The following is a 27,691-nucleotide window of genomic DNA, read 5'->3' on the forward strand; positions in this document are numbered from 1 at the left end:
CAGAGTCCAGAAACATATTTTTTACTAATTTGGCTGGTTAATGTAATTATCCTAGAATGTATCCAGTTTTGATTTTAAAAATTAGGATACTTTCTATAACGGGAAAGCAAAAAAAAAAAATTTTTTTTTTGGGTCTTCAAATGGGCCTCAGGTGTACAGAACTAGGTGCAGTATAGTCCTCGGTTCATGGCGCAGCCATTGTAGGTGTGTGCCTGACCCTTTCGCTGATGAATTTTCGTCTTTGCTTTATGAATTAACAATACTCTGGACAGCGAGGGCTCAGTGCCAGCCTAACACCTGTGCGTCGACAGCCGCTTATGCTGCCTGTGTGCCCCCCACCCTGCTGCCTTCAGCCCCAGAGGGGACCGCGGTCCTGAGTTTTCTGGGGCACCATCTAAAGACAAAACTAAAAGCTATTTTTTAATTAATTAATTTATTTTTTATTTGGCTGTGTTGGGTCTTCATTGCTGCGCACGGGATTTCTCTAGTTGAGGCGAGCGGGGGCTACTCTTGGTTGCGGTGCACGGGCTTCTCATTGCGGTGGCTTCTCTTGTTGCGGAGCACGGGCTCTAGAACGCAGGCTTCAGTAGTTGTGGCACACGGGCTCAGTAGTTGTGGCTCGCGGGCTCTAGAGTGCAGGCTCAGTAGTGGTGGCGCACAGGCTTAGTTGCTCCGCGGCATGTGGGATCTTCCCGGACCAGGGCTCGAACCCGTGTCCCCTGCATTGGCAGGCAGATTCTTAACCACTGTGCCACCAGGAAAGTCCCAAGCTTTTGTTTTTTAATATAAGTTCATTTATCTGTGGTTTCTCACTCCCTTTCAGAGTTTGGAGCCTCTTCCAGCCAGTGGACCTGATTTTGGAGGATTAGGAGAAGAAGCTGAATTTGTTGAAGTTGAACCTGAAGCTAAACAGGAGATTCTTGAGAACAAAGATGTGAGTATCCTGTTGAGGGCTGGATAGAGTTGTTACTAGAAACACTGGCTTCCACAAGCCGCTGGGGAAACATAAAGGGATTAACCTGTGTCGACACCTTTATCAAAGGAGAGTTTGCAGCCAACTACATTTCAGAAAGACTGGACACTTGGAGAAATAGTTTCTGGTTTTAGAGGAATAGTTTTTCCTTGGTGATTATTTACGTGGCCAGTGTAAACAAACACATTTTTGAATTTATGTTACAAAAAAAAAACCCAAAAGTATTTCAAAGAGAAACTCTAATTATGCTTAAGTTTATTCTTTGTTCCCTGCTCCCAGAAAAAAGACCTTGGGTTTTGAATAAAAGTTTTTCTAAACTTTGTTGCCTTTGAAATTAAATACAGTGGGAGAAATGTAAGCACATTTTTCATTAATTCTTTTTTTTTTTTTTTTTTAGATGTTGGGGATAGGAGTTTATTAATTTATTTATTTTTGCTGTGTTGGGTCTTCGTTTCTGTGCGAGGGCTTTCTCTAGTTGTGGCAAGCGGGGGCCACTCTTCATCGCGGTGCGCGGGCCTCTCACTATCGCGGCCTCCCTTGTTGCGGAGCACAGGCTCCAGACGCACAGGCTCAGTAATTGTGGCTCACGGTCCTAGCTGCTCCGCGGCATGTGGGATCCTCCAGACCAGGGCTCGAACCCGCGTCCCCTGCATTATCAGGCAGACTCTCAACCACTGTGCCACCAGGGAAGCCCCCATTAATTCTTTGATTAAGATCTTAGTATAGTATTCTGATCACCTGTAAGTCATACGTTTCCCTACCACTCCCCATTATCCCTGCTTGGTTTGTCTCTGTTGCTCACTACCATCTACTGCACCGTGTATGTTGCCTATTTCTCTGCCCTTTAGAATATAATCTCCATAGAGGCAGGAATTTTTATGTTTTGCTCACTGCTATGTTCTCAGTGTTCAGAATGATACTTGGTTCATAGGTAATCAGTGCATTTTTATTGAATGAATGAATGAGCATTTATAGACAGGTGAGAGGCTCTGAGCCAGCATTCATCAGGCTATATTGAAATCCACACAAGATCTCTGGCAAAATACATGCCGTTACTAAACCAGGTCACAGTCAGCGTCATCCAGAGGCCAGTGCTTGGGGAACATTTGGGGAAGGATGTGTAGGGGACCTCTGCACCCTGCCTGGGTTTAAGACTGACCTGGTCCTTGGTCACCTGGCTGCAGAGACCTTGTTGATCTCGTTCACAGGAAGTAAAGACCTAGTCAGTTCAAGTGACCAGTTTTTTGAAAAGGTGAGGAATTAAGAAGCGTGGATCATTAAATTAAAAAAAAAATCTTTGAAACTAATTTCAGACATTTGTCTTTAGCCTCAATGCCTGATCTCTTGCCCTGTCTGGTACTCAGTAATCTGCGTCCCCTTGTCACGTCTAGGTGGTCGTCCAGCACGTTCATTTTGATGGGCTTGGAAGGACTAAAGATGACATCATCATGTGTGAAATTGGAGATGTTTTTAAGGCTAAAAACCTTATCGAGGCAAGTATTCCCTCTGCTTGGCCTTCTTGTCCATTCCCTTCTGAAGATCCCATGAAGCCCTGTGTGCTCACACACTGAGTACCCCGCCCCAGCCTCCGCGGATGGCCTTGCTGCCTACGCTGAAGGGGGCTGAGCCCCCTCAGTTCCCAGAAGCCTCCCACATACTGACGTGCGTTTGCCTTCGCCCTTATCCTGGTGAAGAGGTGTCTGTCCTCCCGTCCACGGCTGGCCCCTCTCCGTGTTCCTCACAGCTGTCCCAGCGCTGCCGTAGAGCTGGTGGCAGTGGGTGCCGACCCTTCCCGCACCCCGTTAGCGCTCAGCGAGCTTCCCCTTGAGGGCCCTCAGCGACCGGGCGCGCGGGCTCTTGGTAGTTCCCCACCCTCGCCGTCTCCTCGGGCCTCTACTCTGTTTATCCATTGGCGTCTTTCCTGGGTTGCACTGTCGTCTTCTCCTCCGTGGCTTCCTTCTGTCCTTCTGCCCTCGGCACCACATCTCCCTGCCTGGGCAGAGTCGCCAGCAGCCTCCTGAGGCCACGTCCAGCTGCCTTCTTCCAGTCCCCGTTTTACTTGACCTTTCAGCAGTGTTCGGCCATTCCCGCTTTAAAAAACTGTATTTTTATTTTTAAGCTTAAAGTAACTTTTTACTAAGGAATCTTTTTACTCAAGTAGCGGCTCACTTGTCTGGTCTTAGTGGGGCTCTCTTCTCAGGGATCAATACTTCACACCACATGCTGGGCCCCCGGCCTAAATGCTACAGCCACCATTTACAGTCCTGTATCTTAGAGGAATACAGTCTCTATTTTTATTATTGTTTTCTTCTCTCTTATAGGTAATGAGGAAATCTCACGAAGCCCGTGAGAAACTGCTTCGTCTGGGAATATTTAGACAGGTGGATGTCTTGATCGATACATGTCAAGGTGCATATTATGGTGCAGTTTCTCTTTGATTCCCTCCGTCCTCCAGGATCACAGACACCTTGTGTCCAGGCAGAGAGTACCTGTGGCCTCAAGGAAGTAACTGGATCTTTACGTCAGGCCAAGGGAGGATGGGTGACTTTGAAGATGCTGTTGCCCCTGGATGGTACCAGGGCTCCGAGAAGGATCTCCTTCCGAGAAGGAGAGAGCCAGGCTTTTCTGGATAGCCCACCCCAGCAGGTGTCCGGATGGGCTCTTAGCAGACTCCACCAAATGTGTGTTAAAAAGAGGAGGGCGGTAGGAGTCGGATTTCACCTTTGGTTTTGGTTCGTTTGCTCGTTTGCCGTGTGATACTGGGCAGTTCTGTCCACTTGGCCAGTGTTTATTCTTTCGTTAATGAGTCCCTGCCACGGGGGGAGACAGTAGCAGACAAGGCATAGTCTCCTTCTGAAGGAGCTTCTGGTCAAGTGGGAGCGCGTCGGGGGCAGACGGAGAAGTGAGGACAGTTCAGCTGATAAGTCGTGCTGTAAGCGCGGGGTGCTGGAGGAGGAAACTTTGCCTCTCCTGGTGGGGCGGAGGGAAAGACGGATCAGAGATTTCCCGGAAGGGGTGATACATAAGCTCAGACCTAAAAGATGTGTGTGAGTTCGTTTGGGGAGCAGGGCTGATGAGGAATGTTCCAGGGAGAGAGAGAGAGAGAGCGTTTAATAGGTCCAGTGGCCAGAGAGAGAAAGGGTCATTGGATGGACCACAGGGCTCCGTAGAGCCAGAATGCAGATGTGGGGAAGGAGAGTGATGAAAGATAAGGCAGGAAAATGATCAGGAGACTGGATCGTGAAGGACTTGCTGTGTGGCTGCGGGCTTCATTCTGAGTGCCTAGATATCTATTGAAAAATACATATTTGGAATGAATCAAGGAACAAGTGAACTCTTCAGGATTGAGTGGAAGATAGTTTTGAGAAGATAAAAATGAAACAGTATATGAAAGTGCTTGCAAAAATATAAAATACTATATGAATGAAACGGATTTCTATTAACTGGACTATAGATTCATCTGTGACTAACAGAGACACCAAATACCAGTGGCTTAGGCAAAGGAGATCTCTTTCCATGACAGAGGGGAGGCCACCATCTGGGGCTGGTGTCCTCATAGCTCTGCTCCCTGAGGTCACGACCTGGGGCGGGTGTGGTTTTCTTCTGGTGCTTGTCACTTCACCGTCTCTAGGGTCCCCTGGTCCCTGCGATGGCTGAGCACCGTTCCAGCCTCAGGAAGAAGGAAGGAAGGGTGAAAGGGCACACCACTCTCCATGAGTGCCTGTCCCAGGGGTTGTACACGGTTCTCCCCTCTCATCCCACGGCCACATGGAGCTATAGGGCAGGCTGGGAAGTCAAGTCTGTGTGGCCACAGACCCAGCCAAGACGCGAGGATTCAGTTATGATGAGAACCGTGGTTCTCAAAGTGCGCCCCCAGCCAGCAGCTCTGCCCTCCTGGGGACCTGGCAGAAAGGCACATCCCACTGAAGCCGTCTGGCACGGCGGGCCCTGCAGGTGGCTGATGAGTGCTGAAGCATGAGACCCACTGGACTGGTACGCAGCGAGAAGGGGTGCTGGGAGACCGCCGGCTGTCTCTGCCCCCTCGGAGTCGCAGTGGTAATAACAGAAGTGTCTGTGCTGGGCTCCGCAGGGAGGGTTTCTGCACACGACCCAGTCGGGGCCTTACAAAAACCTGGTGAAGTGTCATGGTTATTCTTTTAGAAAAAAACATTTTTCAGCTAAGGAAACAGGCTCAGAGAGGTTTAAGCGACTTGCCTCTGGTTGAACAAATGCATGACAGAGTGGCCCTTGCTGCTGCTCCGGAGGGCTTGCTTGGTGGCAAGTCTTGTGGGTGGCATTTAGTTTCAGCACTCTCCTGTCTGTCGCAAATGTGACGTGTACGTGGTCAGCTGGTCCACTTCTGTCAGTGGTTCTCCGCCCTGGCTACCTTTAGAATTACCCGGGAGCTTTCAAAAAAGGATGGATGCCATCCATTTGTCAAACACCTAGAATGTACAACGCCAAGAATGAAGCTTAGTGCAGATCACACTTTAGTTCGTAGTAACGTCTCACCGTTAGTTCATCAGTTGTAACAAACGCACCACACTACTGCAGACTGAATGAGAGGGGAGATGTGTGTGAGGGGGTGAGAACTTTATGCTCAGTTTTTCTATAAGCCCAAACCCGCTCTAAACAGTAAAGTCTGCTAATTAAAAAAAAAAAGTGGTGCCAGGGCTCCACCCTAGACCAGCTGAATCTGAGTGTTTGGGAGCCAGTGCCTGGGCGTCTGTGAGTCTGACAGCTCCCAGATGCGGCTGGTGTCCAGCCAGGGTCACAGGGTCAGCCCCGACCTTTCTGAGGGGTGCCCAGGCTCCTGCAGCGCTCAGCCCTGCTCCCCTGCCCCCCAGGGCCCACAGCGGCTAAGGGGTAGCTGCACTGAGCTCAGGCACCACGCCCCCGGCTTGAGGAAGGACAGAAAGATCCACGTCCTCCATCTGTGTCGACTTGTTGCTTCTCCGCCAGGGTTCCTAGAGCCCCTCTTGTCACAAGAATTCCACGTTTTAATGTCAGCTGAATTGAGGCCCCAGGTATTCTCAAGGACCTCACTAGTAGGGGAACAAGTACGTCTGGCAAATAATGTAAATAACGTGTGTTTAAGTAACGCTGCTGCTGCTTATTCCTTGCAGCAAAGTCCGTTTTTGATATCTTCCACCACGGAAACCAGACCCAGGTTTTTGGCGTCGAGGTGTAATGGGATTTTGTGTGCGCTTGTTCTTGGGCTTTAAACCCAAGCGTTTTGTCATTTACAGCAGTGGGACCAAACATAAAGCTGCGTACTCGAGCTGTCTTCATCTTTTTCACTTATTAGGTGACAATGCGCTTCCCAACGGGTTAGACGTTACCTTTGAAGTAACTGAATTAAGGAGATTGACGGGCAGTTACAACACCATGGTCGGGAACAATGAAGGCAGCATGGTGAGATACAGGTTTTTCCCTTCCTAACAGTGGAACTTTCAATTGGGAGCTTTGAAAACTCGACTGGTGGTAGTTCTGGAACTCTTTCACGCCCCTCAACCTTTGTTTGTAAACTGTCCCGTGGTTCTCATTCATCTTAGAATTGATTATAACATGCTTTGTTGTAAATGTGGATTGTTTGGGAATGATGTGGGGATATCACATGTTCATATTAAGAGTTTCCTATTGAAATTCCCCTAAACTCCAAACCCATAGAGTTGACTTCTCTGAGCTTCAGTCAGCAGGTTTAGCCTTCTTGAATTTACCTGTTGTGTGCATTCAGCAGAGGCAAGCTTGAAGGCAGAAGAGCAATCACAAATGAAAGGCAGACCCGTATCTACAGTTTTGTTCTGTTTTTGAGTGAGTCCCTTAGCTCACACAGTTTCTAAACCGTTATCATTCCTTCTATTTAAACCCCTGCTATTTTTTTTTCCTCCTAGGTACTTGGCCTCAAACTCCCTAATCTTCTAGGCCGTGCAGAAAAGGTGACTTTTCAGTTTTCCTATGGAACAAAAGAAACTTCGTATGGCCTGTCCTTCTTCAAACCACAGCCTGGAAACTTCGAAAGAAAGTAGGAAGCCAAACAGATCATTGAGTTCAGTGGCCTTGTTTAAAAGTTAAAATAGGTGGCTTGATTGTGAAAAGAAACTTTGCAGAATCAGCTTACCCTTCTACAGTGTTACAACAAGCCAGTAGATTTCCTCATGAAGATGAACCCCTGAAGTCTATTTTTAAATCTGTTGATTTAAATGTGTACAAGTTATAATCACTGTTTCAGCTTTTAAAGCTCTGTCCCATTGTCTCCTAGTTTCTCTGTAAACTTATATAAAGTTACGGGACAGTTCCCTTGGAGCTCACTCCGGGAGACGGACAGAGGAATATCAGCTGAGTATAGTGTAAGTAGCTTTTCAGTCCTTCCATTCAGACACTTGAGTGGGACCAAAGAGTCTGTTGATTGATTGATTCCCAAAGACGGCAAGCGTGGGCGGGGCCAGGCACGCACAGCCACTGTGTGGTCTGGTGCTCGGAGCCTCAGGCACTGCTGCTGGGGTCGCCCTCTTTTCTCTGCCCTGCCGGCCGGGCACCTCTTCACTAGCTAAGTGCACGTGCCGGGGCCAGAGAGTGGCTAATCTCCATGGTGGCAGCTCCTTTGACCTGGTCAGATTTCTTCCCTGCTCCTGACTTCCTGGGACACCATCTGTTTGTCCGTCCTTGTACCTGCTAAGATCGAAACCTGACAGCCAGTGAAAGTTACTTCAGGTTTCTGGAAGCTTTCATCATTGGTTTACAGTTAGTTGACGTCTAGTAGGATGCAGTGCATGGAATTACTATCGTTTGACCCTTTTTTGGCTTTACGATGAACGCTGCTCTTTTTTTCCTTCATTTCTAGCTCATCCTCATTCCTTCCGTCCTGTTCTAGGCTTTAGTTAACAAGGAAAGACCTTGAGACACAATCCCGTATAAAAGTAGTTCCCCAAGTCTTCAGACCAGCAGCCTCGGGCTCACCTGCAAATTCATGGTCCCGAGTGACCTGCTGAGTGAGCATCACCAGGAATGGGGCCCAGGAAGCTGTCTCAGCACGCCCCTCGTCACCCCTGCCCCGTGACTGTGGTCTGAGAGTCCCAAGTCCCTGCCCAGGCTTGCCTCCTGCTGTGTGCTTGGCCCCCTGTGGGCACTCGAGAGGCATCAGCCACTCATGCTTCTTACCCTTGCAGCCCAAAGTCATGAAAACTCTGAGTGCTCCGAGGTAGCCAGGAGGGCGCAGCTCAGCATGGAGACGCACGTCCATTCTCACCTCGGTGTGGCCGCCCTTCTCCGTGTGCAGGGAGTTGCCCTCAGACCTTGCTGCCCAGTGCTGGGGATGCAGCAGCTGACACCCTGGCAGACACTCTTCTCTCCAGCCCTGCCCTCCCGCAGGACGCAGAGGCTACCAGCAGGGTGGGAGGTTTTTCCCCACCTTTCTCTCCCGAGTCCCCTTTTATCTCTTTCTTTTAAGCCTTTTTGAAAGAGCAGATCCTCAGGAGAGTAGAAACACCTTGTTTGTCCACATGGGATAGAGATGCAGGACGTCAGAGTGTTGGAATATGCCGCGAGGGAGGGCAGGCAAAGGGACGCAAGGGCTGGAGCTCCTGCAGCTGCAGCCCTGCCGTTGAGAGCAGAGGCTGCAGAGGAGAGGACTGCATCCTCCTCATGTGTGTCCTCAGGGTCTGCACCAAGCAGGTGCTCACTACACAAGCCCAGCGGCGTCATCTGGGCCCTGCCTCGTCCTCCTGCCGGGAATCCAGAGACACAAATGTGTCTCCTCTGAGCAGTAGTGTTTCTCCTGTTAAGAGCCGCCTTATAAGGGAGGGAGGAAGGCTTTAGGTCAGCTCTCCCCCTCCCACAGGCATTGGGAAAGTAGCTGAATCTTGGGGCCCTCAGTGCAAAAAAGGCGGCTGGGAAGGCCTGCCCTCCCACCATCTGCCTCCCCAGGGCCTGGCCCGGTGCCTCGTGGCAGCTGCACGAGGAATCGTGCTGAGGTAGTGGCCCCACGTTGTCACCCTGGAAGCCACGTGGGCTGTCTGGGCCTGAGTGCCACGAGAATGCCCAGCGTGGGACTCGCTCTGGGGACTGTGACGTGACCTGGCTCCCTTGTAATGGTTGCATCACTGTTATCCTTCCCAAGGCCACCAAACTACGTCATTCGCTGTTCAAAACCAACCTGGGCATTTCTCTAAGACGGAAATCTAAGGCTGGCTTGGCTTCGAGGGAAGAGGGTCAGGCCAAGAGGCAGGTCCCGCTTGCCCGGACCCCAGCGTTCACTTGGCTCAGGCCTCTCTGGCCGCAGGGAGGAAGCTCTTCACTCACGTGTAACCTTGTCTCCTGGCTCTTCTCCAGGGGCTGATGTGGGTCCTCTGGGTCACCCTTCCTGGCTGCAGACAGCCGGCGGGGTGTGTGTCCGATGGTCTTAGACTGGAAAAGAAAGCAGTCAGTTACAAAGCTGTATGCAGCTTTCAGACGAGCGACCCTGTGTCCTCACCCAGAGCACAGCCCTACCCCTTGTGCAGTTTTTCCCTTTGATTGCGGCCACGGCTTTCTCCCCTCCTCCCTCCTGCCTGCCTGCTCTGTTCCCTCCTTCCCCAGCTTCCCTTCGTCTCTTCCTGTCGCCCATCCATCATTAAAAACATTGTGTCTTAGCTTTTAGTCCATCCACTTAGTGATGCCTCATCCCAGGACCTGATTTGGGATGGCCCCCTGTCTGCACAGCATAGAAGGCTGATGGTTTCCCATGTTTGCCTGCAGTTTCCCATTTGGAAGACCAGCCACAGTGTCAAGTGGGAGGGCGTGTGGCGAGAGCTGGGCTGCCTTGCCAGGACAGTGTCTTTTGCCGTCCGAAAAGAGAGCGGGCACTCGCTGAAGTCATCTCTCTCGGTAAGGGCAGATGTGTAGATACTTTGATGCAGCCGTGCCTTAAGTTGGGAGAATAGCCTTTGCCTCCATCGGGAGGGATTGAGAAGCGTCACAGTTTGGGTGGCTAAAATGGTGCCTCCTGGTCACTTTGAATTTCTAGACACAACCTTATGTCATTTTTTCTAAGTAACATCAGAGGTAACGGGCAGTGGCGTGCGTAAGAGCTGACCGTGGCATTGTAGTCAGGAGCTGGCTGAGTTGACTGGTCAGTGTGTCGAGCTCCCTGAGAGAACAAGGCTAGCAATGGCGTCGGAATGGCCCACCCAGTGGATGTGACTTGTTTCTCCGACTCTCCCAGGTCCCTCACATGTAACATGGGGTTTCCGTAAAGATTAAGTGGCAGAAGAGTTACGGAATGCTTAGCACAGTGCCTGGCATACAGTTCGTGCCCAGTGAGTGTCTGGTGTTGTGTCAGAGGCCTGTTTGAAGTGCAGACGCCCCTCATTTCTTTCAGCACGCGATGGTCATCGACTCTCGGAACCCTTCCATCTTACCGAGAAGAGGTGCTTTGCTGAAGGTTAACCAGGTAGTATTCCTTCCCCCGTGACCTCTGCAGGCTCCGTGACTGTGGTGGGATAGGGCATCACGCAAGGGTAGTCACGTTTTTAATACTGACATTTTCCTCTCATTGTGAAAGTCCTTCTAGAATGGCTTGCAAGGGTGTCCGTCCCCCTCAGGGTTCCTAGCCCTGGGTTTGCTCCCTGTAGCTCAGGTTTTGCCTTCACAGAGTGCAGAGTCAGGATAAGGTTCCGGTCTCTGATGGTGTCACTTACTAGGCCAGCAGGAAAGTTGTGATTTGATGGGAGTGATTTCCCTGGTGACCCTTGAAGAACACCCAAGGCAGGGGTTGTGACTCACATGCCGGCAGGGCCCGGCAGGTGACCCTGGGGAGAAGCGGGGCTCCGACGCTCTGTTTGCCTGATCTCAGTGTCAGAGGAGCAGCTAGAAATCAGATTTTCATAGGAAATGTGCCAAATTGTAAAAGGTGGGCTGATTTTTTTTTTCCCCGCAAACACTGATTAGGCCAAACAAGCCGTATCATCCTTAGCAAGCTCTGTAATGAAATGTGATGTCGCCAGTGTTTTACTCTCACACATAAGGAATGACATTCTCTGCGGTTACTCAATGTGTTTGGTGACTGTGTAGCTCTGTCAGGCCCCTGGTACCATCCAGAGCAACTAGGACGTAGCTTCTAGGAGACAGAAGTGGTGTGTTGCCTTTCTGAACATACATAACAGCAGACTTAAGGGCAGTGACGCTGTTTAGAACCCTCTGGAACAGGTCTGTTGGCTCCCTTTGACCTGAGGACCCTCGCCCACAGGAGCTGGCAGGCTACACCGGAGGGGATGTGAGCTTCATAAAAGAAGATTTTGAGCTTCAATTGAATAAGCAACTCATACTTGATTCAGTGAGTATCTCGCCAGAGTATTGTCACCTGTGTTTTTATCTCTTGTTTTTGGAATCTTATTAGAAGATCTCAGTTCCCGAATATCTAAAACACTAAAGAGGAAGTCAGAACACCTGATGCTTGAAAGTCAAGCGCTTGATCTTTTCAGTTTAGCCAGACTTGAAGCTACCCTGGGGAGAAGTGATGAGCAGTCCCTTTAAAACCCGTCTGTCAGTCATCTTACGTAAAAGAGCCCCTTCCCCACTTACCAGCTCAGGGCCGTCAAGCAAATGTGTCTGGAGGACAGGGCTGCCACTTTCTTTGCCTCCTGATGTTACTTGCAGAGAAATTCTGTGTCTTCACCTCGTTCTGCTAGGTTGTCAGGGCTCTGGGTGCCTCCAGGAATTTCTGTGTTACCCAGTTTGGTTTAGTTCCTCCTGATTCCCTCAGGACCTTAGGAGTAAGTGACTGGATTCTGAGTAAGGCAGTGGAGCCCCAGGCTGGGAGACGCCATATGCTTATTCTCCAGTTTCCCAGCGCCCGGGCGACTGAGGGACAGCTCTCCACATCCCCACTGCCTCCTTAGACCCTGGGGGCCAGGAGTGAGTTTTAATGAAGTGGGACATGCGTCTCGTTTTAGCATCATTTGTTGCTGCTGCCGGTCAGTCCTGGACTCAGTGCACTTCAGATTTGGTTCCTGCCTTTCCCCTGCCACTGCTCTTCTGGAGGCTGCCAGGGGCTTCTCGCTCAGTTCAGCAAGCTCTTTCTGGTCCCCTCTGTGCTCCCCCCATGGCACGCTGTCAGCCACTGTTGACTCCATAATGACGGCTTCTCCTTCCACGCCTCGGTTTCTCTTTCTCAGCCTCCTTTCCCCCCATCCATGCGGCACCCACCCCTCCCTCCTTCCCACATATACTGGCTCCCAGGCAGTGTCGGGGCACTAATACCTCAGTAAAAAACACAGTTCCTGTTCTTACATGCTAGTGAAGGAAGACCTACAAGCAAATAGATTTATATACAGTTTGGCAGGGGTTCACAGGGGATGAAGAACGATCCAGCAGAGTTAAGGGACAGAATGCCGCCAGGGGGGTGCTGCCTTATCTTAGAGGGCCAGGGGAGGCGTCTTCGATGAGGCCCGTAGCACTTAGAGCGACTTAAGATGAGCCCTCCACCCTCGGTGGCGTCTCCCCAACAGCCGGTCGCCCAGACACAGCTGAGGGGGCAGGGCAGGCTGACCAGGCCCAGGGCTGCCAGCTGAGCTAAGACAAGTCGGTGAGTCCTAGTGACCGACCGTGGAATTTCAGCTGGGTGAGGAGGGGAGGGAGGGCAGGAGAGAACGAGGGGGCCGGTTCGTAGGTCCTGCTGGCACTGAAGACTCGGGGGGCTGGTGCTAGAGGGAGCAGCTGGAGAGGTCTAGGTGCTGGGGGTGACTGGGGGCCTCGGGCCCTCGTGGTCGCCGAGGTCAGTGAGACACGAGGCCCGGTGGGCTTGTCTCAGGTGGGGAATCAGTTCTCCTTGTTGCCCCTCCTTAGGTTGGGACCCTTAGGCGAGGGAGGAGGGCAGTGCCGGGAGTGCCGGGAGCTCCTCGTCGCGAGGGGGGCTGCTCGAGAGCGCGCGGGGCTCTGGCGCCTCGCTTTGTTCCGCAGCATCTGTCACGCTGTTGAACAAAGACTTGAATTTCTCAGAATAGAGTGTTCGCTTGGCCTGCTCTGCCCACTCTGTCCCGGTTTTCGTCTGTAATCCTTCCTACGGAAGCTTCTAAAAAAGAGACATCTGGGGGCTTCCCTGGTGGCGCAGTGGTTGAGAGTCCGCCTGCCGATGCAGGAGACACGAGTTCGTGCCCCGGTCTGGGAAGATCCCACATACCTCGGAGCAGCTGGGCCCGTGAGCCATGGCCGCTGAGCCTGTGCGTCCGGAGCCTGTGCTCTGCAACGGGGGAGTCCACAACAGTGAGAGGCCTGCGTACCACAAAAAAAAAAAAAAAAAAAAAAAAAAAAAGAGACATCTGAGCAGCTTTGAAGGACATAGGACTTTGCTCGTCCGAGAGAGGACAAGGTGGGCAGAGGTGTGGGGATGCTCAGGAGAGGTGGGTAGGTGGGGGCCACAGCGGAGGCCTGGGGTTGGGAGCCCAGAGAGCCTCGCTGTGGTTTAAGGCATCCCTGGGTCAGTTCTGTGCATGGATTACGTGGGTGTGAAGATTGGATCCCTGACCTAGGGTTAGGTCACTGCCCCTGACCTGTTAGAGGCAGGGCTCCATCCCCGAGGGTTGGATTGGAAGTATGTCTCTTTGCATTTCTTAAATGTAGCAGCCTTGCACCCGCTACCTTCCTTCTCCTGAGATGCCGTGTGCCCTCAGTCCTCTTAGGTTTTGAGGCCGAGCCAAAGAGGCCTGGGTGGATGCAGAATCCCTTGTCCAGGGCCCTGGTCTCCCCCTTCAGGCCATGGCTTGTCCCACTGGGCTTGGCTTCTCGGAGAGGAGGGAGCTGCCCTGTGTCGGAACGGAATCCAGGCCCTGCTTAGGGTTTGGGCTTATGTATAGTGTGTCTTTATTCGAAATTTGAAGTTGCCGGTTATAAAAGTATCCACAGAACACTTGGAGCTGTCGCTCTTCCCCTGCAGGAGCCAGGTGTTCCCCTTCCGCAGCCCTTGTGCCCCGACCCAGAGCTCTGCATGCTGCAGGCACTGGGCACGACCGGGTCTCAGGGTGTTTTCTGTCTGCTAATGCTCGCTGGAAGGAAAGAAACAGTGGAAGAAAACGGTTGTTTGTTTATATTTCAACAGGTTTTTTCAGCATCTCTCTGGGGTGGAATGTTGGTACCCATTGGTGATAAACCGTCAAGTATTGCTGATAGGTAAGTAATAATAAATGAATGGGTGGTTTGCACATGGTTTCCTTTGGATCTTTCTGCTTGGTTTATTAGAAGATGTTTTAGAGAAGTTTAACTATTCAGGAAAGCAAATATTTCAATTTTTAATTTAGTTTTTATGTTTAAGCTAATTTCAAAATACCCAGTATACCTCATACTTAATATTTTTCGCTTTTGGGGCAGAGAGGTACTTTATTATACTAACAATTTTGTATTCTCTTTGATTGTGAAAGAATACAGTTCATACATGTTACAGAAATATAAAAACAGAGAAACATTTAAGGAAGTGACAGAATCCTGCTCATTGATGAGCGGAGTTAACATTTGGGACCACGGTCGACTCTTGAACAACCTGAGGGCTAATCCCAGTGACTCTTGTAGTCGGCCCTCCGTATCCACGCTCCCTCCACAGCCAGAGCCAGCCAGCCACTGGCGGTGTAGTGCGGTAGCGTCTGCTGTTGAAGGGTATTCACCCATAGGTGGGCCCATGTGATCAAACCCACGTTGTTCAGGAGTCAGCTGTATTTCCTGTTAGCCAGTATTTTTGCGGGTGTGTATTTGTGTGAGCTTGTATCCATATAAATTCATGTACACATCTATATTAAAGTGTTGAGATACTGTATTTTGCATACAATTGTGTGTCCTTCCTGCTTTTTAAAAATGATAGAGTAAATCACCGAGTCATGGGAAATTTTTCGTAAGCAGCGTTTTAATATTTCGTTATTTGCATATACGTAGCACTGTGAAGAATATAACTTTGTAAATAATTTTTGTTCGTTTTATTTTCTGAGGACAGATTCCTCAATGTGGTATTACTGTCTCAAAAGAATATGAATGTTTCTAAGGCTCACAAAGAATATTGCTGGAGCCTGCTTTTCCGAAAACCTGCTTTTTTAGGAGTAGCTTCTGCTCCTGCCAGCAGAGAATGAAGTTGTATTTGTTGCTATTATTAGTTGCTATTAGTAGAAATACTCACAATTGTCTTGGGGTCAAGGAACTCTTTCTTTAATCTTGCATTAGTTAAACTGTTGTTTTAGCTTAACCTAGTTCAACCTTTTTGGATGGCAGTTTAGGAGTAGAAAAAATTTTAATTTCTAAACTCTGAGACTTAACAGTTTCACCTCCGTGAGTCTAATGTACAGAAAAACATTCATAAGAGTACAAAGATTCATGTACAAGGGTGTCCATCGGGGGCATTATTGAGAACAGCAAATATTCTAAAACTACCCGTAGGGAAATGATTAAATTCAAACACAACCATTCTAAAGGGACTGTGTAATCATTAAAAAGGATGAGATAGGTGTCCCTAAGTTAAAATTTGCATGGAAGTATGTTGAGTTGCTTGCTCTCTGATCAGGGGCAAAGCTTCTGTGTGCACATGTGTGTTTGCAGGTAGCACCAGGGGTCTGGAAGTCAACCACCAAACCAGTGACAGTAGTCACTTCTGGAGATTCGAACACGGTGGACAGTAGGGAGGAGAAGAGCCTTGTCGCTTTTTGTGTTTCCTGGATCATTTTAATTCTTTCAGAAGAATGTGTGTGATTTATCATTTAAAAAAATAATAAAGGGACCTTGCTCTTTGTTTCTGTAATTAATGTTAATGAGGTATTCAGAAAGGCTTTGCTTAGAAATCCCAGATAGTAAAGACACATTTATAGACTTTTAAACTCAAGTTCAAATGAATAAATTCATAAAGGCTTTTATCCAGCGGGACAATGAGAAAAACAGCGCCCTGTTCCCTTTGTGCTGAGACGTGGGACGTTTGTGGCACCGCAGGTCAGTGAGAGGCTGGGGGCGTTTGCTGGTGTGGCTTCCATGACAGCCATGTTGGAAAGACCATACACAGCTTCTCTGGTCATTTTAATTCATTATTTAATAATTACCGTGATCTGACAAAGGATTAATCTCCAAAATTTATAAGCAGCTCATGCAGCTCAATAGCAAAAAAACAAACAACCCAATCCAAAAATGGGCAGAAGACTTAAATAGGTATTTCTCCAAAGAAGATATACAGACTGCCAACAAACACATGAAAGAATGCTCAACATCATTAATCGTTAGAGAAATGCAAATCAAAACCACAATGAGATATCATCTCACACCAGTCAGAATGGCCATCATCAAGAAATCTAGAAACAATAAATGCTGGAGAGGGTGTGGAGAAAAGGGAACACTCTTGCACTGCTGGTGGGAATGTGAATTGGTACAGCCACTATGGGGAACAGTATGGAGGTTCCTTAAAAAACTACAAATAGAACTACCATATGACCCAGCAATCCCACTACTAGGCATATACCCTGAGAAAACCATAGTTCAAAAAGAGACACGTACCAAAATGTTCATTGCAGCTCTATTCACAATAGCCCGGAGATGGAAACAACCTAAGTGTCCATCATCAGATGAATGGATAAAGAAGATGTGGCACATATATACAATGGAATATTACTCAGCCATAAAAAGAAACGAAACTGAGCTATTTGTAATGAGGTGGATAGACCTAGAGTCTGTCATACAGAGTGAAGTAAGTCAGAAAGAGAAAGACAAATACCATATGCTAATACATATATATGGAATTTAAGAAAAAAAATGTCATGAAGAACCTAGGGGTAAAACAGGAATAAAGACACAGACCTACTTGAGAATGGACTTGAAGATATGGGGAGGGGGAAGGGTAAGCTGTGACAAAGCGAAAGAGGGGCATGGACATATATACACTACCAAACGTAAGGTAGATAGATAGTGGGAAGCGGCCGCATAGCACAGGGAGATCAGCTCGGTGCTTTGTGACCGCCTGGAGGAGTGGGATAGGGAGGGTGGGAAGGAGGGAGACGCGAGAGGGAAGGGATGTGGGAACAGATGTATATGTATAACTGATTCACTTTGTTATAAAGCAGAAACTAATAAAAAAATTAATAATTACCGTGATCTAAAACCGGGTTCTAAGAAGCTGTTAGATTTTATAGCAAGTAGATGGGATTTCTGATTTTTTTTTTTGGCTGCGTTGGGTCTTCGTTGCTGTGCGTGGACTTTTCTCTAGTTGTGGTGAGCGGGGGCTACTCTTTATTGCGCACGGACTTCTCATTGCAGTGGCTTCTCTTGTTGCGGAACACGAGCTCTAGGCGTGTGGGCTCAGTAGTTGTGGCTCGCGGGCTCATTAGCTGTGGCACGCGGGCTCTAGAGCGCAGGCTCAGTAGTTGTGGCGCGTGGGCTTAGTTGCTCCGTGGCATGTGGGATCTTCCTGGACTAGGGATCAAACCCGTGTCCCCTCCTGCATTGGCAGGTGGATTCTTAACCACTGCACCACCAGGGAAGTCCCTTTAATATTTTTTTAATTCATTGTTTTCATTTTACTCAGATATAGTTTAAAAGAGTATGGTAACCCAGTCCATTAAGGAACACAAGGAATTCATTAAAAAAATTTTTAACATATACTTTTTTTCTAATTAAAAATCACTGTAATAATACAAAAAAATTTAAGATAACAATGATTCTATTTTGGTCTGTTTCCTTCTAGTATTATAAAATTCAGATCATACTATTATATAATTTGTATCCTGCTTTTTTTTGAAAACTTAATTAACTTAATTATTGTGGGCATGTAGGAGGTTGTTTTGAAAAGGTGCTGCGTGATGAATTCTCGTAGGCTTCAGATAATTCCTTTATAACAGACAGTCCACCCAAGTGTCTTTATTTGTGCCTTGTATCTCACCTGTGTCCCCAAAAGTTTGATGTGTTTGTTTAGATGTATAGTCTTAGGTTAGATTACAAGCTTGGGTCTTTAGGAAATTTACCATCCTCCCGTGCGTGTTCCTAATCCTGAAATGTTCCACCACGTGGAGATATGGACGACCCAGTAGCAAGTGTGCGCCTTTTGCACTTTCGTTGTGCGATGGAGACTTTCTCCAACGACTTTACTCTGACGTCTGCATCCTCTTCCAGGTTTTACCTCGGGGGACCCACAAGTGTGCGAGGGTTCAACATGCACAGCGTTGGGCCACAGAGTGAAGGTCTGTCATTCCCCACAGCACACCAACTTGAAAAACTCGAAATTACGGTTACTTCTCATTTTTGAGCGCATGTATTTGTTTAAATCACCGCAATAATAGATACTCATATTTCACCAGTGAAACTGGCACCTAACACAGCATCCACCACACAGCAGGCACAGAAAGGTGTTTGTTGAGGAAACTGTAGAAAGTGAGAAAAGATAGCTAAGCAGAAGATACACGACAGTCCCTTGTGATCCCATTGACCAGAGATGACGTATGTGAGCATTTTGTTGTTTAAACATGCACATCCATGCACACGTGTGTTGTTTACATAACTGTTCTAACCTGTTTCTCCTACCACCCCTCAGTAACAGTATATGAATAGATTTTTATAGGAATAAGTACTTTATCATTTTGAATGGTGGTTTATTTCATCTTACAGACAAACTATAATTTTTTTAAACTAATGCACTTTATTAAAGTTTTTAAAAATATATATATAAAATAACTTTAGTATTACAGTAAACGATAAGCATGCATTTTTTTAAAAGACTTAGGGAAAATACAGCTAAACATTAATTATGGTTTTATCTGGGTGATGGGAATTATGAATAATTTTAATAAGCCTTTTAAAATGCATTTCTGCACTTTCCAAATTTTCCACAAGTTTACATTAAGCTTGTTTGTTTATTTATTGAGGTATAGTCAATTTATAATATTATATAAATTTCAGGTGTACAACATAGTGATTCATAAAATATTGACTGTATTCCCTGTGTAATGGACTTTATTTTTGAGAGCACTTTTAGGTTAGCAGAAAAATTGGACACAAAGTACAGAGTTCACCGTACGTGCCCATAGCATCCTTTATTATTAACATCTCGCGATAGTGTGGGACACTTGTCACAATCGATGAGCCAACACTGATGTGTTACTACTAACTAAATTCCATAGTTCACGTTGGGGTTCACTCTTTGTGTTGTAAAGTTTCGTGGGTTTTGACAGTTGCATAATAGCATGTATCTACTATTACGGTATTTCATAGAATGGTTTCACCACCTTAAAAATTCACCAGGCTCCACCTATTCATTCCTCCCTCCCTTCCTCCCCCTCAGTTACTGGCAACCACTGACCTTTACTATCTCCATAGTTTTGCTTTTTCCAAAATGTCATATTCTTGGAATCATACAGTATGTACCCTTTTCAGACTGGCCTTTTTGACTAAATAATATGCACTTAAGTTTCCTCCATGTCTTTTTATTTTTTGGTCAGTGTACTTCTTAAATTTTTGTTTATGTATATATATATCTGTTAATTAAAGTGTAGTTGATTTACAATATTATATTAGTTTCAGGTGTACAATATAGTGATTGAGTCCTCCGTGTCTTTTTATAGCTTGATTGCTCATATCTTTTTATCACCACATAATATTCCATTGTATGGCTGTACCACAGGGTGTTTATCCATTCACCTATTGAAGGACATCTTACTTGCAGGACATCCAATTTTTTGCAATTATGAGTAAAGCTGATATAAACATCTATGTGCAGTTTTTTATCTGGACATAAGGTTTCAGCTCATTTGGGTAAATACCAAGGAGTATAATTGCTGGATTGTATGGTAAAACTATGTTTAGCTTTGTAAGAAACTGCCAGGCTGTCTTCCAAAATAGCTAACATTTTGCATTCCCACCAGCAATGAATCAGAAAGATAAAAGCCTTATCATTTTTAATGGCTACATATTTCATCTTCTTGCCTTACTGCGATCTTTTTAAACCAAATCCCAAGTTTTAGACACTTAGTCTGTTTTCTTCTTTCTTACATTTATATAACAGTGTATCAGTGAGTAACCTAACTGAATCTTTGTGCTCATCTATAAGTTTTACTTTATAATATAAAGTTCTAGGTGTGGAATTGCTAGGTCAAAGGATTTTGAGTATCCTTGAATATCCTTAAGGTTTTATATTGTCTCAAGAAAGCTTGTCTCAATCATACTCTGTCCAGCAATGTGTGAGAATTCCAGTTTCTGGAACTCTCTCCAGTACTTGACATTATATCAGAGGATCTCCACGTGTTATTAAAAACTACAAAAACATCATTTAAGTAGATTCATGTTATGACATTATAAAATATTCTATCCTGATTTTCTTAACTTTTTTTAACATCTTTGTTGTTTCCACTTTATGTTATTATTATTATTATATATATATATATATTTTTTGCAGTACGCGGGCCTCTCACTGTTGTAGCCTCTCCCGTTGCGGAGCACAGGCTCCGGACGCACAGGCTCAGTGGCCATGGCTCACGGGCCCAGCCGCTCCGTGGCATGTGGGATCTTCCATGACCGGGGCACGAACCCGTGTCCCCTGCATCGGCAGGCGGACTCTCAACCACTGTGCCACCAGGGAAGCCCCTAGAGTACTTTATTAGTGTGTCTTTTTTTTTGAAAAGTAACATAATTTCTTTTTCACTATAACAAGTATTATTTAGTGACTAGATGAAAGTTTTGGAGTCTTCCATTTTCCTGAAAATTAAAACACAGTGATATTTCATTTAATTACCTATTAAAAGGCTATTGGTAAGATTATATGAGCAAGAATGTAAATTGCTGTAACTTTTCATGAAAAAATTTGACAATATTTATCAAGAGCCTAAAACATATATATATATACAAGGACTGTTGATGATAGAACCAGACTGAAAACTGGAAGCCCAAATGCCCATCAACAGTAGAATAGGCAACTAAACAGTGGTGTCTTCACACTGTGGAATATTATACAGCAATGAGGATGAGCAAGTTAGAGCCACTGGCTGGGTGGCATGAACAGGCCTCAGAAACATGCCAAAAAAAAAAAAAAAAAAGCCAGATCCAGAGGATGCATGCTGTATTATTCCATCTGTGCAGAGTTTAGAGACTGGGTAAAGTGACCTATACTGTTGGGTGAACAGGTAGACAGGTAGTGCTGTACTTGGCGTGGGTGGTGGGTAGTGATTAGGAAGGAGAACAGGGCCTTCCCTGGGGACTGCACTTGTCTGTTTCTTGGTCTGGGTGCTCATTATATGGTGTGTTCTGTGCCTGGAAATTCACTGTGCTGTACACTTAGGACGTGTATACTTTTCTATGTGTATATTATACTTCAAGATGGTTTAAAATACCTGTGTGTGCAAGGAAGTCCATCACAGGTTAATGTCCACTATCAAGAAATTCAACACCAACATGACGGTAGTCAAGGGGTAGATCATTATATTATGTTACATATATGTGATTATTCAGGCATCAAAATCACATTTTCAAAGAATATAAAGTATTAAAGGAAAGTGCTTATAATATAGTAAACTAAAAAAAAATATCAAGACTGAAATGTATAAATATAAAATGACTTACATTTTGTTTTCTTATTTAATTATTCATTATAATTCACTGGATGAAAGAACACCACGTGTTAGCTGGTTATCTCTTTTTTTTTTTTGCGGTACGCGGGCCTCTCACTGTTGTGGCCTCTCCCGTTGCGGAGCACAGGCTCCGGATGCGCAGGCCCAGCGGCCATGGCTCACGGGCCCAGCCGCTCCACGGCATATGGGATCCTCCCAGACCGGGGCACGAACCCGTATCCCCTGCATCGGCAGGCGGATTCTCAACCACTGCGCCACCAGGGAGGCCCTAGCTGGTTATCTCTTAATGGTAGAAATTAAAGGAGAATTTCCTTTTTTTCTACTTCCATATACTTATCACATTTTGTACAATGAGTATATTACTTTTATGTTGAGAATAAAATAGGTTATTTAAGAAAAGAGGGGAACACTTGCTGGGAAACGAGAAGCAAACCCAGCTGACCTCCTGCTTTTCAGTCCGTTCTTTGTTGCCTCTAGAACTTCAGTATTAATAGCGGTTGAGGAGATGCCGGAGCCTTTAAGTGAATAAGCAGTTCATTCCTTGAGGTTAATCTTGGAGACAGCCATATTTTTCTTTTTCATGGTCTGTCATTTTTTATTAAAGGGGACTAAGGCACTTTACAACTAGTATTTTGTAACAAAGTATAAACATTTCAGGGTTTTTTGTTGTTTGTTTAATGTTGTGGCTCTTTATAGTAAAATGAAATGGTAGGGACTTTTTTAGAAATAACGCAAATGTATACTCTCAGTGGATAGTCTTGAATTTTGGCAAAAGTAACCAAAAAAAAAAAAAAAAACCCAAGTGGTCATGAACCTTTAAAAACGAGCCTCTTCTCTGAAGATGTTGAGCTGAGACAGCGTCCTTGTGCAGCAGGGAGCAGACACTGCATACCTTTGTCCGGCCACTTCCAGAAACTGCAGAGACATTTTCTTCATTTTGTCTCTCTATATTGTGGTCTTGAAATTTTTGCAAAATAATGCATTTCATTTGCCGAGTGACAGGGATCTGGTCATCTGCAGTTGTGGAAAAAGTGATTTCCATGAGTTTACTTGTTTTATTCCAAGCATTTTACAGATATGGTAAATTACTGGCTTCATTCTTTCCTGAATTACACATTAGCTTTTTTTTTTTCTTCTCCAGTTGAAGCAAATCAGGAGAAGAAGAAAGATTATTTAAGAAAGGCCGACAACGTCAGGAGTTATAAGGGCAGCTTGTCACAGAGCTCGGGCACTGAGTGTGTTGTGTTCACAGCACACACCTCGCTCGTGTACGTGGTGGGACGTCAGCGTGGTTTTGAACCTGTGACCTTGTTTTGATCCGCACTCCTTCCTTGACTAGGAGACTACCTGGGCGGAGAAGCGTACTGGGCCGGTGGCCTGCACCTGTACACCCCGTTACCTTTCCGACCGGGCCAGGGCGGCTTCGGAGAGCTCTTCAGAACTCACTTCTTCCTCAACGCAGGAAACCTCTGCAACCTCAACTATGGTAAAACTTGGACTATTTAGCAACCATTCGGCACAGCTGACCTTATGTTTAAAACACAGGACACAAGTGGGTGTCTGTGTCGCATTTAGATTGCATCGTCTCTAAGAGTAGGCACTGTGCCTGCCTGAGGCACCTGCAACACCTGATGCAGTGCCCAGAGTGAAGCTGTCGGTCGAATGGCTGGAACACGCATAACGAATCATCATCGAATGCTGCCTTGCAAAGAGAAGCCTATCTGCTTAGCAAACATTTCTTGAGCAGTGACTCTGTGCCAGTCGTTACGGCCACAGAGCTGAGTGAGACCTGGTCTCTCCCCTAGGAGCTCAGGGCCGGGCGAGGCACACAGATGTCCGCGGCTTGGGGAGGTGTCTGGAAACCAAGGCTTGGAGTAGGGCTTCCTGGGCGGTCAGCGGTGGGCAAATGCCATTGTAGGCAAAGGGAACAGAACGTGCCAGGCCCAGAGAATTGAGAGGACCTGTGTTCTTCTGGGACGGTGAGGAAGTACGGTCCCCAGCCCTGTCTTGAGTTTGGGCCTAATCTCACTTCATGCATTGTCCTCAAGTATCTAGGCCTGGCTTAAAAGATGACCAGAGGCCACACAGAGGGGGAGAGCCAGGGCTGTCCAAGGACAACGTGTGCGGGGGACCACGTGCTATTGGTCACACCTCCTCTTCTCTCTCTTCAGGGGAGGGCCCCAGAGCTCACATTCGAAAGCTGGCTGAGTGCATCCGCTGGTCTTACGGCGCCGGGATCGTGCTCAGGCTGGGCAACATCGCGCGGCTGGAGCTGAACTACTGCGTTCCCATGGGCGTGCAGGGCGGGGACAGGTAGGTGCTGGGAGGTTCTCTCCACAGGTACACGGCACTGTCTTGTCACTTTGTTGTGGACATAGTTAATCACTTCACCAGCGGCCTTTACAATTCAAGACTTCAGGAGAAATTGAATAGTTAGCAAAAGAATGAAAACACAGGGATTTTTGTCCATGGGGTTCTCCATTACAGTTTGGAGGAAAGGCTGTGTGATGTGTTCCCATCCCCCCACCTTATGCTGTTTGCACTTGTCATCAGGTAGAGGGAGCTCCTCTGGCGGCCTGGATGGAGGTGGTGGCCGCCATTTTGGGTCCTGCGCTGAGCAGAATGAGGTGTTGCCAGTGGGGACTTTGCAGGCCGGGAGCCTGGAGGCTGGGTGGGCGCAGCTCTGCTCGGGCCGCAGAGGACCTGCCTTCTGGCCCTTCTCCACCGGTCATTTTACTGAACAAGATCTCCTGAATATTCATGGATGAATATGGTATAAGGCCAATTACAGCTACAGAAATTAATTCTGTTTCTTAAAGTATTGGGTATGCATTGTAGAAATTTCAAGAAGTTCAGAAGTATTGTCATGATAGTATGTAAATAATACCATGGACTGGGGGCTTAAACAGCAGACTTGTATCTCTCACCGTCTGGAGGCTGCAGATTCCAGGACCGGGGTGCTGGCAGGTTCGGTTCCGGCTCAAGGACCCTCTTCCCGGCTTGCAGACGGCGCCTCCTCACTGGGCTCTCACCTGAAGGGGGCAGAGAGCAGGCTCTCTGGTGTCTCTTGTTACAAGGACACCAGTTCCACCAAGGACCCCATCTTAATTAAGTTGCCTCATCTAAGGTGACTTAGTTACCTCCTCAAGGCCCCACCTCCAAATACTGTCACATGGCAGGGCTGGGGGGTGGGCGTTTAGTGCTTCAGCCTGTGAGGATTGGGGGACACGGACATTCTGCCGGTCACCTAGTGTTTCTGTACATTTCAGGACTCTAGGCTGTATTTTGTTCTTCTCGGTGTTCTGTCTACATTCAGCTGTGATGCTGAGTCATAGCCGGGCTTCCAGCGTGAAGTTGTAGTTTGTCCTCGTTTAAGGAAGTACTGTACCAGTCTTACTCTCCCTGTCTTCTGCTTCAGCGTGGTGGGTGATGGTGTTTTGAAGGGAAGCCGCATTAGGAAGCTTTTAACAAAGCTTTGTTCTTAGGTGCACGTCAGTGTCTGTCATCCAGATCCTCTGTGGCCATCGCTTCAGGAGAGTCTGCCCTCCTCCACTCTCCCTGGAAGGCTGGCTCGGCACGGGGCCGCTGTGCCGCCCTGTGATGTTGGAGCCCTTCCTCCCCGTGCCCTCACGGGTCTGCTGCTCTGACGACTGTTAATTCCCCTCCACGCCTTGCCTGTTCTTGGCACAGAGCAAAAGCTGAGAAAGGTCTAGTTGCTCAGGCTGAGTGTGCACTGGAGCCCAGCTGCACAGGCTCAGAGCGCAGCCTGGCCGCCCCGTGGCTGTGTGGCCCGGGGTGAGTTACTTAAGCTCTCTGGGTCTCCGTTTTCACCCTGTAGAATGGGTGCTAACGGTAGTGATTACTTTGCAGGTTTGAGGACTGAATGAATCAACACGCGCAGCTCGTAGAGCAGCGCCCAGCGTGTCAGCACATTACTTTGCAGGTTTGAGGACTGAATGAGTTAACACACGCGCAGCTCGTAGAGCAGCGCCCAGCGTGTTGTCAGCACATTACTTTGCAGGTTTGAGGACTGAATGAATTAACACGCGCAGCTCGTAGAGCAGCGCCCAGCGTGTTGTCAGCAAAGCTGGTTATTTCTCGCGTTGTTGCTGCTACTGGTACGCTCGCCCTGGCCAGCTGTTCACAAAGGAAGCAAACCGTGCGTGTGTCCCCCGCCATCCGCAGTGGCACTGTGCGCGCCACCCGGCTGGCTATGTTTGAGACATGCCGTAGATGGGATGATGTGGCCTGATTTCAGGGATAGTGAAATGTGGGGAACTGAGCACCTTCCCTAGAGCAAGCTTTGTGCATTAGATGACATCGTAGCTTCAGGAAATGAAGCTAATGTTGTGGGTTGCTTTCTGCAAAACCTTGTTCCCACCGCAGGCATGGGCGTGGGGCTCCCTGGCGTAACAACCAGGTGCTAATTGAGTCCTTGCAGGGAGCGGCAGAGGTGCAGGAGATGAGCCTGCACCAACACCGGGATGAGGTCAGATAGAGCCATCTAGGCCTGCGCTTCTCAAACTGTAATGTGCTTGTGGGTCTGGAGTGGGCTACACGGCCAGCCCCTGCCCTGTCCGTCCCTGGCTGTGTGACCTGGGCAAGCCCTGCTGGCTCTGAGCCCTCCGGTCCTTCAGACTGGAAGGCGCTGCCGTCCTGTGGCTGCAGCATCATCGGAGGCCACTGGGTGTCGCTGTGCTCCCGGAATCCGGGTGCTGCTCTTGGGAGCCCGGCTTCGACTACTTGCCTTCCCGAATCTCTGCAGGGGGTGGAGCGGGTACGTTCACCACTCCACTCTGCTCTCTCTCTTCAGGTTAAATTTGAAAAATGTGTGTCAGCCGTTCATTTCCAATGTGGGTTCTGAAAGGAGGGAGCATGCTGTGCATGTGATATTTAAAGACCGGAACATAAGGACGCTCCTCTGCCCCCCAGGCTGCTCCGTTCTGGGGTCATGGTGGTTGCAGCAGATGCTTCTCATGTGCAGCGTCCCTGAGTAGGGGGGCTCGCCGTCACTCAGCGTATGGCTCTGTTTGAAGTTTTGTCATCAAAATTGGAATTTCGTGACGTTTGAGTGATCTTGCCAGGGTTTAATCTTCATTTCTAAAATTAAGCAGCTAGCAGGATGGGGTGTTACATGTGTGCCAGTCATCCATAGGTGCCCTGCCCAGTGAGTGCAGTCGCTTTGTAATTAGGGTTTCAGGCCTTTACAGAAATGGAAACCGCTTTGAAATATTTGGCAAGTTTTATACCAGAGGTGATGTGCGACACCGTTGTCTCTGCGCTCCGATGGCGAATGCTCTGTGTCTTACCGAGTGTGGTCCCTGGAAATGCGCTGGTGACTGAGGCAGCTGGCGGAGAGGGCAGCGCACAGTTAGTAACAGAGAAAGACCAGGCAGGGAGTCGTGGAGGGCTTCCCGGGGGAGGTGATAGCTCCAGGCTACAGAGCAGCTGGAGCCAAGGTGTGCACGCATGGAACGCCTGTGGGCGCCAGCGTCTACCCTTGCGCAGGAGCAGAAGTGAGGCGCGGGGCGGCCCGTGATGCAGGCGGGGCCTGAGTTCCGGTCACTCTTGTCCCCCACCCGTCTCTGCCTTCCAGCCTCTCTGGCCTTTTCCCTTAGGGCACACGCCAGGGTCCCTGAGTTCTGGCCCTCGTCGGCCTGCTCCCTGCTGAATTCCCCGTGATAGACCAGCGCCTGGCGTTCCTGGGGGCCAGCTGGGGGAGGATGGGCGCCTGACGCTGGGGGACCCTGGTGTGGCCTTCATCACGAGCCCTTGGTGCTGAGTCCGAGGCGGGCTGGGTGCAGGCAGGGAGCCTCCGGGTGGTGCTGGAGTGGCGCAGCTGGGCCGCCCTGAGACTGCCGGTGGGAGGGGGAGGCTCGAGACTCGGGGCCTTTTCTGAGGCGCCTACTGGATTATAAGCATATAGGCACAGGGGACACAGAACAGGAAGATGGGCGTTTGGTGAGGCTGTCTCCGTGCACCTGGCGTCTGCGACACTGTTCTGGATGTTTGTGGTGGGTATTTCTCCTGTGACACGTTTCTATGGTCTCTGGACACAAACCTGTGCTTGTAAAGTTGTTTAACCTGTTTACAGTTGGAGTGGACGAGCCTTTATCGGAATGCCTGCTTGTTTCTGAATCGTGTAAACCCGGGGCTTGACTTGCTTTGATTTTGATCA

The 27,691-nt window shown here is 48.1% G+C and overlaps 1 protein-coding gene across 1 annotated transcript in view; it reads left to right on the forward strand.

Moving 5' to 3' along the window:
• Window positions 1-27,691, forward strand: part of SAMM50 (SAMM50 sorting and assembly machinery component) — a 33,215-nt gene that overhangs the window by 3,625 nt on the left and 1,899 nt on the right. Inside the window, exons 2-14 of the mRNA XM_082635889.1 lie at window positions 824-934; window positions 2,365-2,466; window positions 3,295-3,382; window positions 6,282-6,388; window positions 6,868-6,998; window positions 7,236-7,323; window positions 9,710-9,838; window positions 10,332-10,403; window positions 11,199-11,285; window positions 14,046-14,116; window positions 18,071-18,138; window positions 22,853-22,999; window positions 23,685-23,826. Coding sequence (XP_082492015.1) covers window positions 824-934; window positions 2,365-2,466; window positions 3,295-3,382; window positions 6,282-6,388; window positions 6,868-6,998; window positions 7,236-7,323; window positions 9,710-9,838; window positions 10,332-10,403; window positions 11,199-11,285; window positions 14,046-14,116; window positions 18,071-18,138; window positions 22,853-22,999; window positions 23,685-23,826 — 1,343 coding nt within the window. The remainder of the gene's footprint in view (window positions 1-823; window positions 935-2,364; window positions 2,467-3,294; window positions 3,383-6,281; window positions 6,389-6,867; window positions 6,999-7,235; window positions 7,324-9,709; window positions 9,839-10,331; window positions 10,404-11,198; window positions 11,286-14,045; window positions 14,117-18,070; window positions 18,139-22,852; window positions 23,000-23,684; window positions 23,827-27,691) is intronic.

The sequence above is a fragment of the Mesoplodon mirus genome, assembly GCF_964341445.2.
Source record: "Mesoplodon mirus genome assembly, chromosome: 11".
NCBI lineage: Eukaryota > Metazoa > Chordata > Mammalia > Artiodactyla > Ziphiidae > Mesoplodon > Mesoplodon mirus.